Source organism: Morone saxatilis, unplaced genomic scaffold (genome assembly GCF_004916995.1).
Source record: "Morone saxatilis isolate NCDOM2014 unplaced genomic scaffold, NCSU_SB_2.0 Contig23, whole genome shotgun sequence".
NCBI lineage: Eukaryota > Metazoa > Chordata > Actinopteri > Moronidae > Morone > Morone saxatilis.
The window spans coordinates 3,458,971-3,476,241 of record NW_023339796.1 but is presented as its reverse complement, the minus strand read 5'-3'; the positions used below and the strand labels follow the sequence as shown (position 1 = coordinate 3,476,241).

Below are 17,271 nucleotides of genomic sequence, written 5' to 3'. Positions count from 1 at the left end.
GTGGTTGGTGACAGGGGTGGGAGATGGGATTTAGAGATGGAAGGTTTTAATTATCAACTGTTCTTTAAGGAAAAACCCTGTTATTTATTTTGTTAACTTGAAGCACTGAATGTATTATAACATTAGAATATAAACAACTGTTGAAGTGTAATTCGCTATAACCAATCAAAAGAAGCTGTAGGGAACGTGTGCTGATGTTTAAACGGATGCCACGTCAACCCGAAGACTTGAGCACAATATTAAATATCTACAGCGAGGCAGAAGGTCATTTATGAGTTGGATTTATTCTTCTTCACCAGAAATCCCCAAGAAAGTAAGTACTCGCACAAAAGTTCTTTCACAGAGATTTTCTGACTAAGTTTTTATCTTTTAAAGGACAGATCCTTGATGCACTGTTTTCATCTGCAGAACAATATCAAATGGAAATTCAGTTTTTGTCACTTTTCTCAGTTGTCTGCTAAATCCTGCTGCCTGAAATGTCATCTGTTGTTGGGGGTTTAGTGCGAGAGGTTTTTGTTCAGGCTGCTTTGTGCCGTTATCTGCTCTTTCAGGGCAACTCCATTATGGGTTTTAGGACTGTAATTACTTTACTCTCATTGTTTGCTTTGTCTGTTCAGTGTCACTGTGTTGCAGCACTTGGGTGAAGAGCACTTTAAAAAAATCTGAATTGCTTTTTAGTTTCTATAACTTTGCGGTTGTGTTCTTTTTTTTTTCCCAAAACAAATTATATTTTGGGGGAGGTAGAAATAATCACAAGTTGGAATAAGTCTAAGAGCATATCCAGACACTAATAAAACTTTCCCAGTGTTGCTTGTGGTTGTAAACAATCAAGATGGTCACCAGACACAAAAAAAATAATGTAGTTAATTATTAAGACTAGGACCACATCATTAAATAACATGAGGATAATTACTAAAGCCATCACTGTGAGGACCAATTTTCTCTTTTTGCATGTGGAGTTCAGAAGAGGGTCACACTCAATGAAAAGAAGTCACTTTATTTACACAATACAAAATGTTTTTCCGCCGTCTTCTTGTCTCCTCTGTCTCTTTTTCAAAAGCTCAAGTCCGCTGACCAAGCCTACCCGCCCTACCGGGGTTTTTTTGGAGGGTTGTCATACCTGAGGGGGAGAGGACGCCATTGACTCCGCCTCCCAGGGCTAGCTCCTCCTTGGTTTTAAGAGCCAGCAGTTGGTCGGCGGTGACTACGGCCGAGGCGGCGAACTGAGCGCTGGCCTGGTCTAACGTATTTCCCAGGCCCTGTTGGAGGTGAGGAGAACTGTTTAAAGTCACTGGAGAGACGACCACATTCACTTTGTGTCGGAGAGCCTGAAGGGACTGTGGGATACTGACGTGTGTGCTGTTTGCAGTGGTGGAGCTGTTGGCTTGCTGTTGCAGCTGGACCTGCTCCAGCTGCTGTTTCTGCATCAGGGCCAGCTGCTCCTGATGCTGCTGGTACTGTTCGGCTGTGAAAGCTGAGAGAGACAAGAGTTCGTCACAAGTCTGGAAATAGATTCGTACCATCATTTACATGTTTAAAGTCACACACGGGGTTTCTAATAACCAAATCCACCAAGGAGTTCCAGTCAATCACACTGTGTCTGTGTACGTGGGCTCCACCTCTGTGTGTGCTGAGACATGGCCCTTAAATACAGCAGCTATTTCTGGCTCTTATTGTTAAGACTGCTCGGCCACACCTGCTGTAGCCTCTTGCAAAGTGTCTACCCAGTGACATCAGCTCCACATGAGGTTGTTTTAAAGCCACCACGTCTTCCACTTCACCCATTTCTCTTAAGAGTATCCAACGACAATATCAACATCCTTTCTCGTCTAACACTGTCAAATCTTTAAGACTATTGGTGGTTCAATGGCTGTGTGCCTGCCCAATAATGCAGACACATTACTTTAATCAACCCACACCCACTCAGTGCTGCATTCACTGATAAAGCAGCCGCTGAGAAAAGAGAAACTACGACCAAGTTCTCATTCATCCATGGTGAGGTCTGAAAGCTCAATCTGTTCCTTTACCATAAACACTTGAGTGCTGACGAACGTTACAATCGGAGTTCCTACCATACGCTGTGCAGTCTGAGAATCAGAGCAAAGAGCTTGTAGTCTGCGCCACCTGTTAGCACTAATATAAAACACTAGTGTCATCAAGTCTGCACTCCACTGGGAATGAGTGAGTGCGTTGGGACGAGACAGGACAGATGCTCCGGGTGCTTCATCAAGTCATAGTGGTGCTTGTCAACTGGTGTGTTTACTTGCACATCAGTAACCAGGTTACTTCACTTTCAGCTTCAATAATACACTTTTTTTAAACCAAAGCTGGAATAATTTACTTCGTAGGGAAGAAATCTGTTTCTTTGACAGCAAGTCAAAGCAGTTTCCTGCCATAACCTGGTTTCTCTCAGACGTCTGGTTTCTTGTGTGCATGTTTCTGTCCACTCAAGGTCCCATCCCAGCTATTCATCCTGTAAATAACATGGTCTTCAGTCTTTCTTTACTGGCTTTCTATTGATTAGACAGTGCTATTCCCACATTTCAAAGTGTTGCGTGGCCTTGTGCCTCCGAGCGATATTGATTTTCTTATTCCCTGTGAGCCTTTCAGTTTACTACTTCACAAGACGCAGGACTGTCCGGCACTCATTTGAAAACCGCTCGCGCTCCCATCTGGAACACGGGTCATGCTTATTTCGTGCAATCTGACACCGTCACATTTAATCAAAATACTGCACCCATTAATTACAACCTAGCTTTACGGCCGCTCTCTGCAGACTCAACCCAGCTGTGCAGAGAGTACAGCTGCACTAAAACCTACAGGATGTCCTGCTGTCCTGGGGGCAATAAAAAAAGCACCTGGGACACTAAAATACAACATCTGGGACAGTAGAGAAATATATAATTACAAATGAAATTACTACATTTATGTGAATATATATCATTTTGATTGTTAGGCGTTCACTGGCACATCATATGCACCCGCACACACAAAACCAGTAAAGAGAGAGTCAGTGATCTGGTGACTCGTGCTAGAGATTAATTCATTCACGCTGCTCAGAGTAATCGCAGTCCACCGGGGTCTCGTCCTCTCCTTTGGCCACATTCTCCACATCTCTGGATTAGGAGGTTCCTGTTGCTTAGCCTATAGCTAAATAGTTTGTTTGAGCTTGTAAATATCTCCATTAATTTGGTCTTCTCCCTCCCGTTGTAGATTTGTATTTCAATTTCAGTGAGTTTGTGATAATTTGGCTAAATAAGTGTGTAACCAGACACAGGTTCACATTGGCACTGAACTTTGCAGTGATGCATTTATTGATCAAACAGAAATAACTAAGCAACTTTAACTCAACCGATGACTAAAAGAACAGAGATATAAGTGCAAGGAACAACCAGCAGACCAGAGTGAGTCAATGAAGTGATGAGACTTACTGAAACAAAGATATTAAACTATTCTTATTAAGTAGAATGAAAAAAATACTTAAATTTGGGACAATGGTTGTTAAGTGTGGCACAGTTGTGGGACCCTGGACAACTGTAGTGGTGGAGCTCTCTTGTTGATTACATCGGTGTCCTTCACTTTTATTTACGGCACTTCACAGGCAGATTGGTTTTTCAAGAATAAATCACTAGACAATTGATTGCATGCAAATCAAAAATCATACACAACTCCTGTAAACTGCTTGTAGCGACGTCAAGACACCAACCGCCTGACTGCTACCACAGTAACACCACCGGGGACCTGTGGCATTTAGTTTGTATTCAACGCTCCACGCCTCTGTGCCCACACACCCCAACAAATCCTGTGCATCTCATGAATTTATTTATCAACCCCAGTCTTAATTGACACCTTGTGGGACTGGGTGGGATGGGAGGTGACACAGTGTGAATGCCAAGCAACAGCTGTAAATGATGAACAACAAGAAAACAAAAGCCCTTTCACAATGCAGCTGGAGGACAGGGTCAACAACGGTCCTGCAATTAAATAAAATCTAAACTAAGAAGTAATGATCACCAAAAAAGAGCTCAACAAAGAGAGAAGAATATATATATATATATATATATATAGAGGGGTGAAAGGAAAAAGGAAAGGAGTGTTCATCCTGAGTTTCTTGGATAGTTGCCAATTACTTCTCTGAACTAGCACACCTCTTTTAAAGAGTCCGTTCAACCAAAACACACAGATACTTTCTGCTTCACGTGCCCAGGTTTTAACAGATCCTCTACAACACAATCAGGTGGAGACTGAACTCCATTTAAGCTGCAAGTATTCAAGAAATATATTTCAAAAACTCAACAGAAGTCTTTCCATCCTTCTTACATGGAGGCTACTTTTACAGAGTAATTGTTGGGACAGTTTCTGGGAAAAGAGACACTGCTCGCGAATCTTTCAAATTCATTTTTCAAGGTTTTTCTCTGCACAAAAATGTTTGTATTCACCTCCAGTATAGAGCGCTGACAGCAGAAAATTCAGAAGCAGTTATCTCAGCTCTTGGGCAAATAAAACCCAAACTGTGTGCATGGGTAAATACCGCTAGGGCTGAGGAATTACATGTTTTTAGTAAAAGTGTTGCTAGTGGCGGGTACATATCCTGTTTTTAATAATATATTTCCGTAATTAAACAAGTGACTCATCATCAACCACCCCAAACTGCCATCAGCGCAAACTGTTTGTGTCTGAAGGAAGACGATACACTTACCAGCAACGGGTGCGGGTACAGGGACAACCCTCGCCGGGCGTTGAGAGCCGTAGGGCTGTCCCCCTGCTGCGGAGGCCAAGACAGGCCGCTTCAGGCCTCGACTCAACTTCCTGAATAGCGGGTGGGCATTGTCCAGCTCATGTAGTGGTAGTGTCCGTGGTCTAAAGTGCCTCCATCGGCACGACTTTATATTCAACAGTATCTGACTGAGGTCCGTGGAAGAGGGAGAGGAAAGAGAGGAGTTGAAGGAGGAGGAACTTCTGTCTGAGGTATTTGTTTCTGAGGTACTGGCAAACTTGTCGGCGGCCGGCGAGCGTGAAGTAGTAGTAGGAGGAGGAGAAGGAGAGGGGGGAAGAGGCAGGTCGAGCATGTCTGTATCCAGTCCGTGGAAAATGTTGTCATAGTCCGTGTACGCCCTGTCCAGCAACACCCTGCGAGAGGAGAGGAGAGGAGGAGGAGGAGGAGGAGGAGGTCAGGTACAGTGCTTGGACACCGGGACAGTAAACACATAACGGGCCTCGCTGACATTTAACAGCTTCGATCTTTATGTATCAAAGCCTTCTTATTATAGTTTTTGATACTGCAGTAAATAAGAAAACTAAAGTAGCCCATTCCTTGTCACCAAAGAAACGTCTACAGCTACTATGTTTGTACCATTGCCAGTAAGACTTTGAATCACCTTCTATACAGTAACACAACGATGAGTGTGTGCCCTAAAAACAAAAATGCAATTCTCAGAAACAGGATTCTTAGACTGACCTGCCGCCTCGTCCCACGCGTCGTCGAGCCATGCCGAGGCAGCGCCGCGGCACGGTGAGCGTGGTGAGACTGTAGCGAAACCGAGCTTCTGCCAAACCGTCCTCCCAGGGTCCACACCATGGCCAGCTACCCACACGATCCTGATGAGCCTGGGAACAGACAGGATGCTCAACGTCACCTCGTTGCATTCTTATCGTCGGATCTTTACGATCTGTGACTGGTTGTTTTTTTGTTTTATTTCATTAAAGCAGTCTACTGTGGACTATGAACTAAATGCCTTAAATATTGAGATAATCCTAAAGTCTGTAAAGTAAACAGTCCGCTATAAACAGAGTTCTAAAAACCATAAAAACCTGCTGCACAGACTTTCAATCAGTGCTCCCGAAGAGCATTTAAAAGCATCTACAACCACTGCTGGGCCACTTAAACCAACCACTGTATGAACGTAAAGCTCCAATATGCTTTTTTTTTAATACCAACTGTGTGGATGAACACAGTACTTACAGCGTAGTACTGGCAGCCTGCCTTCCTACGAAAGGCATAGGCACCATCTGGGTCGTTCTCCTCCTCTGCTTCCGAGGAGCCCGAGTGCAGCTGTGGACACAGAGGTTGGAGGTCAGTAAGGTCACTGGAAGAGCAGAATTTAGAAACACTGGAGCCAAGGGGTTCTGGTTAAAATGCATATCCTACCCACTCGTATCACGTGGTGGTGCAACTTTGAGTGGATTTATCAGGACAAAGGGCAGAGTGCATTGCCTTTAAAATCACTAACAGTGGAAGTACGGACAGAGTTGGGAGTTTGTTGCCGTGTTTTAAACTTGACAAGACAATAAATCACTCTTTAAAACAAATGTGTTCAAGGGAGAGTCAGAATACACAACCACACAGAGTTTTATTTTACTCATTTCACATCCACTCATCTGTTTTAGGCAAACATTGTATGCCATTTTTCATAGTTCCCTATAATTTTTGTGGCTAGTTGCACTTTTCGGTTTCTACTTAGTGGTAAAAAAAAAAAAAAAAAAACCCTAACATTTGCATGAGCTTATCCTGAATTCTATAAACGGACTTATTTCAGCACACAAACTCAGAGGCCAACTGACTAATGTGTGCAGCGTTTGATGGTCTCCCTGTTGTTCAAAAACCTTACCTGTCCAGCAAGTTCTTTGAGCTTGGCAGTCAACAAATCTTATCAGGACATACTAGCTGTTGCCACTTTGAAAGCATAATATCAGAATCACGTTCACTTGAACACATCCAGCAAAAACATCTACAAGCGCCGTGCTTCGTCTGCACAGCGTGCTTGGCTTTGCATGGATAAGTGCCCGCGTTTTACCTGGGAGAAGGGCTCGTCATCCGAGCTGGGGAAGTCGTACTGGTTGAGGTCCTTGGCGTTGAAGACGACAGGACCCGCGTGGTGGGGGATGCCCGACGAGAGAGGCAACACCTTCTGCTTCTTCTCGTAGCTCCTCTTCTGCCGGGGAACCTCCGTCTTCTCGGGCTGAAGGGAGGAAACAAGAGGTAACTCATGAGACACAATCAGAGACTTCCCACTATTTTGAATCTTACACGCAGCTTCCCAATATTCCTTATTTAAAATGTGACTTGATGATGTGATTATTTTTATTCTGTGGATAATTAACTCTTTCTAATCAGAAATCTTACATTTCCAACTTTACAGTTCATGTCCTTAACATTGAGCCTCACCTTAGACTTATAGTCCTTGAGATCCATGTGGTCCTGGTGTCGGTACTGGTTGGTGAGGGGGACCAGCGGAATGATCTGCGGCCTCACCAGCGCCCGCTCAGCCAAAACCTCTGCCATCACCTCACCACCAAAGTCTGACATTACATTTCTGGAAAAGAAAAAGGGAAAAAAGGATAAGCCCAAATAGTTTTTCTCCAATCAGAGTCTTGGACTGATCAACAAACCATTTCATTTTCCATTTCAAGTTTTCCCCCTTAAACTACATCAATGAAAGTTCACAAACAGTGATAAATTCCCCACAAATGGAGGGGAAACTTGGCTTTAACTGTTCTTTTATCTTTTATTCCAGTTTTTAAACTCTGAGCACTCTCCCGGCGCTTTCTTTTTTTATCATCGCCCTGCTGTCTCCACCCTGCCAGCCTGCTGTCTAACTGCTTTTTGTTTTATTTCTGTACTAACACATTATGTGTACAGCCCCAGAGGCAGGCTCACCTCTTCTCAAAGATCTCCAGTGTGAGATGCAGCAGCTCTCTCTTGCTCTTCTCCCTCCTCTTGATCATTTCCAGGATGGTGACGGCTCTGCTGAGATCCCTGCGCAACTTCAGCATCTTCTCATAGGACGCCTCGTCATTCTTACGGTTCTGAGTGTCGCAGGAAGAAAGGGGTATAAGCAACACTTAATAACAAGCAACATATAATGCTTAGATAAACATATATAAAGTTATTTGGATCAAAGCAAACAGGTTACTAAAGATAATAAAGTTAATATAAAGGCTAAATTCTTTAAATGACCACTTGGTGGCATATACATCCTTTACAAGAGGGTTGAGAGAAAACTATTTCATGCAGTCTGTTTTTGCATTGTGTTCAGCAGCGTAGTGCCACTAATTTAATAAAAGAATCAATGTACATTAATTTAAAATCTATTCTTAAGAGGTGCTGTGTTTCTCAGACTATCTGGTCACTTTGGTGGGTTTGGAAGGTGCTTTTATCGGACTCTGATCTCTGGTCCATCATGGCATTATTAAACAGTAACAGACTTGAATTGTATATAGATTCAAACATCTGTGATCGGGGACTTAAGTCTCGTTCTAAATGAACCGTAAGCACCTTCATCAATCACCATTTCACAGAAGCTCAGCTTGCCGAGCAGTAAGCAGACCAAATCTCACACTTCACCCTTTTAAATTCAGACCGCAGCTGTCTGACACAAAGCTATGTGCCGACACAACACACCAAGTAAAGTAAGACGCTGCTCATTGAACGCGGTTGCAGCGTCTGACAGCATTCTTCTTTTTGTCGGCCCGTCAAGAGTCTATTCTCTCTACATCACAGGTTAGTCAGGTACGGTGTTTACAAAACGGCAAACCGGATCAAGATAATCTGGTCAAGCTTCACAAAAGACAGTGGCACAGTGAAATGTAATGACTGTGTGAAAATTATTTCACACAAGGAGAAGTGCATCTCGCATGACAGAATGTTTCTTGCAACAAGGTATGAGAATGCGGTTCTTCGTGCCTAATGGCAGTCACACAACTACTGGTGGCATATCCAACAATACAACAGTTAGAAGAAGCTACACAGGTAACCTGTTTTTCAGAAATCCACCAACCGACAGAGGGATGTATCCGTCATGAACTGCCAGGATCACAGCCACGTACAAACAGCCAATAAAGCAGAGTGCAAAGACACCAACCTTCCTGGTTTGCATCTTCTCGGTGCGCCGTCGGAAGGCCACATAGGGGTCACTGGTGCTGGAGCCGTCCCGTTTTTCCTGCTTAACGGTCGGGATGAGAGAGTTGGCCTTGCTGTTTTTCCTCTTGCGGCTCCAGTAGTCAAAGACCTCCTTGATGAGCTCGTCGTCCTCCTTCAGCAGCAGTTTGGCCTCAGGGAGGCTCACCAGCTACGAAGTACAGACAGAGGTTACAATTTGATAAATAAGATGCGTTCACGCGGCGGTGGGGGTGACAAATCTGTTATGACAGGCTTTTTTTGCTCAGACTGTCTTACCATAAATGGTTTCAAATTTGTGTTACCAACTATTTAATGTAGGTATCACCATTTTTCAAAAGCTCATTGTGCATAGGTCTGTAAGGTATTTCATGGCCTTTCTCTACGGCTGGCATTGTTTTGGGGGCAGATGGAGACACAAACAGTGCCGACCTGCTGTCCACTGCCTTTCTCCAGCCGGTCAATCATCTCCTCAAACTGCAGGAAGCTGATCTCCATCTTCTTTTTCAGCTTGTTGACAAACGCATCGTCGTCCGAGTCCAGGTCGTAGTCGGGCTGCTCTGTGTCCAAGCTGAAAGCTGCAGGGAGGTCGAGAAAGGGAAACTTTAGACACGGAGAGATAGTCTATACGGATTTACTAACGTCAAAACAAAAAGCTAATAAAAGGGATCAATAAAATACTCAAACACTGGCCCATTCAACATGTCTTTTCTTAAATACAGCTTGTGTCCTTCTGGCCGTTTGTGTGTTGCTTCTTTAAATAATCGCTCTACCCCTCGTTGTTTTTTACTTTTTGGTTTAATGTTCTCACTTCTTCTTCCTCCCTGCCCTCTTGTAATTCCCCATATTTTAGATACGCATTTCGTGAATAGTGCCCTCAGTGTCTGAACACTGTTCCAACACACGCGTTTTAGCTTATCAAACGGATCACGGATACTGCGCCCTGTGTGGGGAAATGTACATTTGTAGTCCCAGAGCATGGATCCATTCAATGGGATGTCTAGTGAGTGTGAGGAATCAGGAAGAATAAACATAATGTGAAGGGGTTTAATGCACACGTTGAGAACTACTCAGGCTATCCTCGGCAGTTAAAGCAACTTAGGAAACTTTTTGACTTGTAACTTCAAAGCGATCCAGTGAACATGACCTCTCTACTCAGACTGCACAGCAAGCTGCAGCCAAAAGTCAAAATTCAGCTTAATTGGCCTGGTAATGACGGGAGGCACCGCATGCAGCATTACAAATCATTATCTAGTCCGTTCCCAGCCAAGTTTACTTAATGGCACTGCTGAACAATCGCTCTGAAACACCAAACGCACACTTCTTCATTATGGAGATGCAGCATCGCACACCAAAAACCGACTTCAATCCCTTCGAGTTACAGAAGAACGAGAGAGAAATGATTTCTGTGTGCGGGCAACAGCAGCAATCCAGTTAGACTCAAGAAAGAGACGGGTCCTGACAGGTAATGACAGGTTGTGTGTCTGGTATACACAAATGGTTGCTCGGCTCGGCTGTCAAGGCCACTCTATACCCGCAAGTGTATTTCAGTTTGTTTACTTCCAAGTCCCACAGCCGATGTACAAACGAGAAGTATGCAGAACATCCTCTGCTCTGTAACACGGCGCCCACCACAGAGGCAAGGTTACCTCCTACACGGCGGTCCAAAGCTACAATACATCATTTAATGATTAAGTATTTTAATGACGGCTAAGATCAAAATTCAACCCGACACATGAAAAAAAAAAGAAAATCCTACAACGAAATGAAGTCTAAGCATAACATTTCAACATTTAACTGCTAGACTGCTCACGTATACGGACTTAACTAAACCGTCCCTCTATTACACCACACGATGACGAGAGAGCGGTTTTGGCGAGAAGAATAAAAACCAGAGTTGGATCCGTCTGCGAACACAAAAGAAAACGGCTCTGATCAAAACAGAAGCAGCGGCTGCAGTCAGTAAGTGACAGCTCAGAAAGCGTTTCTCTAGAACGCCGAACAAATGATGAAAACTAATGCAGTGGAACAGTGGAGGACAGGAGAGGCAACGTTAGCAGCCATATTAATACAGACCATGTTAAAACAACGACAAGAATCTGAGCGCCCAGCAGACTGCGAGAGTATCCAAAGTGAAAACGGAGCATATCCTCAAATGTATAACCTCATTTAAACTTGATGCAGCTACTTTCGACAGAAGATATAACCCTACAGGACTAATAACCCACATTAACTGCAATAAACACACGCTTTTAGAGGACAGCTCACCCAGCATCTGTTGGATCTTTAGGTTAGGGACACATTAGATGATTATCAGGCCTAATTACAGCAGATCTGCCCTTCCAGACAACTGGACTCGGTACATTCAGTCACGTCCAACCTCAGTAACTCACTGACCTGACACTTTATCAGACAGTTTAATGGAGTCTGCATTTATGTGTACATGAAAGCTAAATAATGAACACCGAATACTTCTGCAGGTCAAAGATACATCAGTATAATTTTAGATGAAGCAGAAAAATGTGACTCTCTGCCCTTTCCTAATGGTCCAGTGTGAGCGTGTTTCTGACTCGAGAGACCAAATAAAACTCAATAAAAGCTCCCCACTCACTTTTGGTTTAGCTTTTCAAGACTTCTACTTTGTCTCAAGCCTCAGTGACCGGTCAGACTGCCGTGTCAAACCATGTCAGGCTAATTCAAATGCAGAAACGCTTTCTCGTTTTCCTTTCTGCTGCCAAACTCACAGCCAGCGGCAAGTTCATGTTTTAATTCAGCAGCAAGAAGAGCCGCCACATCTGCTGAAATCAAATTAACCTGGCCTCCATCAGACATGCACAGCTTCTGCACTCAACATTTAGAGAGCAAACGATGTACGGACGCATACGAAGTATTTGCCGCTTTATCTTTAGAAACGATACCTCAGTCCAGGTTTAATTAAAGCGAATCACTTTCAGATTGAGCTGCCATCAAGGCGAGACTGGGTACGGCAGATGGATGTGTTATTGACAAAAAACAAAACAGAAAGCTCACCAGGGAAATTCTATAAGATTAAGGCGAGTTTTCACATTTTAAACCTCAATATTCTTGCGCAGAGACTCGTTTCTTCACTGGATTTACAGATTTTTGCGTAAAGCAACTCACAACTAAACGACAGACAACTCGTAGTTACATTTCTTTAGATATTACAAACACACACTAAACCATCCGGTCCTGAAGATCTCCACACGTTTCAGACTGTCTGGACCTCTGAGGAAACCCTGAAATTAGTCCGACAGCAATCTGACAGGACGAAACATTTGTCATTTGAGCTTTCAACTGATAGCAGCGTCTCTGTTTAGGGTACGGCAAATTGCTTTCCTTTGAGAAACAATCACGGCAACCACTTGTGACACAGACATGGTTACTGAACTAAGCAATCTCACAAACTCATTTACTTTGACAAACATATGACAACTCATAACACACACACACACACACGCCTGATGCCATTACATGGATGAAGAGCTGTCAGAAACAGACCTCCTGTTCCACCTATGAGCTTCTGAGTCACTTAATGGATTCAACGCTTTATCGGCTTTTTACGCAGCCGACTTCGCCAAGTTCCCATAGCCAGGAAACATCTTGATTACCCGCCTCACTTTTAATGCCACATGGGTTTAAATGCAATTTCAGACAACCTTTTCTCCAGTTATGAGCGTTCTGTTGGAGACTACTGTAAGCCTGAGCGTGATGTAATGAGATAATACGAGCCTAAAGTGGAGTTTACAAATGGAAAAAAGGTACACTAATGTGGAATATTCTACAAATTGACACTTAAACTTGATCAACAGTCCCCACGTGTCATTTAATGCATTCAAAATAACTGAAGTAACAACCCAATAAACAACCAACTCATTCTCTCTGCTTTCCGCATCACATTTGCCATTAGAGAAGCCCACTTACGCTGTATGTGAATTAGCTGCTTTGGCATCTTGTATTCCCCAGGGTAGAGGGATTCGTAGTACGTGATGTTGCTCTCTGCCTCGGGGACCGGGATGACCATGTTGTCCCGCTTCTCGCCGTATACCTGCTGCGCCGAGATGGCCCGCTGGAGATGGTGTTCCTACGGAGAGAAAGACAGGAGGTGAGACAGCTGGACCGCTGAGGATGGACGTCGTCTTACTAGAGATTATATTAAAAAAAAAAACTGGGGCTGAGTATCATTATTTAAAAACACAGAGGTCTTGAAACCATCAAGCTCATATGAAGCTAGCATAATGGATTTAAAATTTTAAAAAAAATCTGGCCACACGGCTCAAAGAAAAACTGATATCAAGGCAAAAAAAAAAAAAAAGTTTAGAGACGATGTGAGATGGCAAAATCCACCAAAGAGCACCGACAGGTTTATTTTCAACTGTTAAATGTTTAGTAACTGTTTAGTATGCCTCTTGGTCACAATAAAAAAAGTTGTTTATTTATGCGTTTGTTAAAAAGAAATATTCCCTATATCAGATTTTAATCTTTTAGTTCCCTCGACTCGATATCAGCCTCAAACCTGCAGCACACACCGGGCTGTGTGCAGATATGACTGGGTGTTACTAGTCAGCTAAAAGCCACACGACTGAACGAGCAAGTGATTTTAAAGCATGAATGAAAAAGCTGATGCTAATCAGCGAGCATGGCTGAACTAATGCTAAGCTTCATTTATCCGCTGCTGCAGTTTGATTTGGTTCAAACAGACATAAAAGTCTACCGATTATTCTTCAACGGATACCTGTTTATATTCCAGTTGTTCTACAGTGACAGCCAACCCTAACCTGTATGACATTTAACTCTGATGCCACAATATCCACAGTCAGAGTTTAGTAAACACTGAACAGCTTTGGTACTTCAAAAAGCAACAGCCGAATCTTTAAAGAAAAAAGAAAAAGGGGCTGAAACGAACGACACAATCCAAGAAAACTATTCAAACAGGGCACAACTTAGGACCTATTTGTGAAGCAACTGCGACAACACGTTGCCAAACTGACAACATAATATCAAGCCTTTGTTCTGCTGAGGAATAACACGCTGACTCATGCAGATACAAGTTAAATGTACACCTGCAAAACAGAGTTGTGGGAGGAAATCTTGACGATTATCCAGTCACACATTGTCTTACTGTCTGGCTGCCAAACGTTTCCCAGTGTATGAAAAAAAAAAAAAAAACAGCCTTTACAGGACGACAAACGACACTGCCAGGTGAAAACAGAACCAACACATTTAATGCCAATCCACACTGCCAGACACGTAGCTTTGAATATTTAATCTTCTGTTTAAAAATAAACACACACGCATTCACAAAGCTCGTGGTTTATATACGTGAATCATTTTAATGGTTATAAAATCATCAACAGGGTATAGGATGATACGTAAACGCTGGACGGAGACAAATCCGAACCTGCCATCCCATCACCACCATCAAATGAGGGAAACTTGACTCTGTTTTTGTCTCCGACGCTGTGTCAGTTGGCCTTATCTACCCGCCGCCGAGTGCGACGAGAGCCTGCCGCTGCCAAGCCTGCGGAGGGTAATGTGCCTGAAGGAAGGCAGACAGGCTGGACGGGCTGACTAACTGGTTTGCTGGCGGGCTGCTCGTCTGAACCGTCCCAGTCAGACGTAGTAGCAGAGCCTTTGGCCTCGAGCCGGGCGCTGAGCCACTGGCAGGCGGCCTGTCAACAGTGCAGCGTGCTGCCGGCCTCGTACAGCCGCTCTCTGGGGGGAAGGTGTGTGTTTGTTGTTTTCCCTGCGGCCGTCAGAGACACAAGGGTAGAGGACGCGGTGGAGGGAGAGAATATCTGTGCCTGGGGATGGTAGAGAGTGAGTGAATGAGTCAAAAAGGCAGCGAGTGTGGGCGTTAATACAACAGAACAACCCGTCTGTTATGGTTCAAAACAACCACTGTAAGTCAGCCTGGGCTCAGTCACTGGTGTGTAACGAACAAACCTTAAAGAGGATCCACTTTAGCAGTTTATCCTCTTAAAATAAAACAGCTGAAGTGAGCATTTACACTGCATATATAATGTATAACAATATGATCTACCGGCTACGTCTGCATCTGTCCAACACGGTCAGCTCTGCGTGCGACCAGCCAGCTTTTTTTAAATGACTTCTAAAATGAGGATTCACTGCAACAGTACACTGAATTCACAAGCAGGATTGGGAAAGTACGTGTGATTTAATATATCATACTTTATCAGACGAACCATATTTATATAAAATACCAACGCGGGCCTGTCAGTGTTTGGATAGTCCGATGAGTTAGAAAGAGATTATGGTGCCTCATTACGTTTATGCCAAACACCCTGTGAATTTAACAAAAAAAACACATTTGTATGAAATGACAAAACCACTGCTTCAACATTTATATAAGCTGGTTTTATAGGTCGTTTTACAGCTTAGTGCTTAACGTCAGCTGTTTTAATTCAAGCTTCTCCTGGCACACGACTGCTTGAAGGTTTGACGGCTTATTATACCGGCAACATAAGTCAAGTAAAACTGAAGTTGACCGCTGCTGAACACGGTCTTTAATTTGTGCCTTTAGAAGAATAAAAACAGCACAAACTGCAGAGCTTTTCAACGCTACAAGCTTTTCTACCAGAGGGTCCTTGACACAGAGACCTTGCAGGCACAAAGCAGCGTTTCCATCTTGTTTATAGCCATGTATCATTTCATAAAGTAACACTGCATTCAGACTAGAAAAGCAGCTTTTCCATCGACCAACCAAGACTGAATGATGTGGCCAAATCCTGACAATCACTCCAAACGTAATGTTTCCTAAACAACTTGAAGGAAGGAGGTAATGCTCATTAAATAAAAACAGCACGAGAACACACACATTATTAAATCAGAGTCCAGTTTGTGAAAAGTCTCATTTCTGAAAGGTTTTAATGAGCGTTGGTTACTGACAACAAACGTATCACAGCACGCACTTCACCACAATATGAAAACACTGCAGTACTGCCACAAAGTTAACTTTATTACGTATACCATCGTGTTTAACATTTTCAGTCTGCTTCATTGTGTCCCAGAGCGCTTTTGTTCATCAACACCATTTGGACTTTTGGGGCTAACGACGTGCAGTCTGTTATACCCGAGGCGAGTGACAGTAATTTACATTTACAGCGCCACGTGCTCCGGCGACGCAGCTACTCCCTTAGTTTAAGAAGTCGCTGTGGACGAGCGTCGTCTGTTTTATTCCCAGCGTTCCCCCTTAAGGTGTCTGCATACACAACTCTAAACTCGTACACATTTAACCAACTCAAAGCATTTCCCGCGACCTCCCACTGTGCATGTACTCTTGCATAACCTTCATATTCCTATCCGATTCCCACTGAACGCCCGAACCCCACTTGCATCAACTTCTCCGGGCGTCTCCGCAATAAAGGAGGGAGGAGGGGGGCTCCTGAAATCAAACAGCCTTTAGCAAAAACACGTTGGTTGCCAAACCTAATCAAGCAACGTGTTTGTTTACTTCCCTGGCGGTGGCTATTTGCCCGAGAATAAATGGACTTAGATTGAGGAGAACAGTCAGAATACAGAGCGATAGCTGCATTACCCTCACACACTTCTTTTTTCTCCTCTTGGTCTCGCTTTCTCACACACACACACACACGAGTCCAGAAATAGCCTTCTAAAATGACCACATCGATCACTGTCACGTCTGCCGAGGCAGCCGGAGCCGCCTCCACCCGTCTCGCCGCTGACAGCTACTGTCCCAGACACTGTAAATGCCACTTCACATGATGGACAGACGCAGGGGACGGTCGGGTTGGGCTGTCGAGGGATGCGTAGCTACGGTGTCCTGTGTGGGATTCTTAACACCCAGCGTAAGAGCGGTGGGGAATTCACGGCAACAGAATTAATGTAGCCGGTAAAATAACATACAAGCAACTGTCTGTGAGGCAAAAATACATTCCTTATAACTTTAATGTAGCCCATTAATGATGCATAATGATTAAGTGGAAGCAATTAATCACAATCAGGGAACAACCCTCCACGGGTTAAATGGAAAACGCCTGAATTCACAGTCATCTTAGAAGTTGCTCTAGCAGAGCTTGTCTAGCTGGCAAAGTCGCTATGAGAATTGAGCAAGGAACCTGCCTTGGGCTGTGTTTAATTTCGCACGGCTAACCCCAACACACACACACACAACACACACACACACACACACACACACACGTCACAGCGAAACTGTCAACAGTAATAGAGGAGGGGGAAAAAATAGGGAAACAGCTGACAAAGGCAACTTTCAATTTCAGGCTGTAGAGACTTCGGACAGGTGACATGCCCCACATTCCCCACCAGCAAGGTCACAGTGAGAAACTGGTTGCCTGCCAGAGTGTGTGTGTGTGTGT

At 43.8% G+C, this 17,271-nt stretch overlaps 1 protein-coding gene across 3 annotated transcripts in view; it reads right to left on the bottom strand.

Annotated features, from left to right (window-relative positions):
- Positions 1-17,271, bottom strand: part of LOC118334584 (enhancer of polycomb homolog 1-like) — a 22,837-nt gene that overhangs the window by 3,565 nt on the left and 2,001 nt on the right. For 2 of the 3 annotated variants that reach the window (XM_035670542.1, XM_035670541.1), the window contains exons 2-11: positions 12,839-12,998; positions 9,329-9,474; positions 8,862-9,068; positions 7,658-7,806; positions 7,166-7,313; positions 6,795-6,959; positions 5,963-6,052; positions 5,459-5,607; positions 4,700-5,130; positions 1,121-1,474 (exon numbers count right to left, since the gene is read on the bottom strand). In XM_035670542.1, the coding sequence (XP_035526435.1) occupies positions 1,121-1,474; positions 4,700-5,130; positions 5,459-5,607; positions 5,963-6,052; positions 6,795-6,959; positions 7,166-7,313; positions 7,658-7,806; positions 8,862-9,068; positions 9,329-9,474; positions 12,839-12,938 (1,939 nt within the window). In that variant the 5' untranslated portion in view covers positions 12,939-12,998. The remainder of the gene's footprint in view (positions 1-1,120; positions 1,475-4,699; positions 5,131-5,458; positions 5,608-5,962; positions 6,053-6,794; positions 6,960-7,165; positions 7,314-7,657; positions 7,807-8,861; positions 9,069-9,328; positions 9,475-12,838; positions 12,999-17,271) is intronic. The other variant, XM_035670543.1, reaches the window with a different exon arrangement.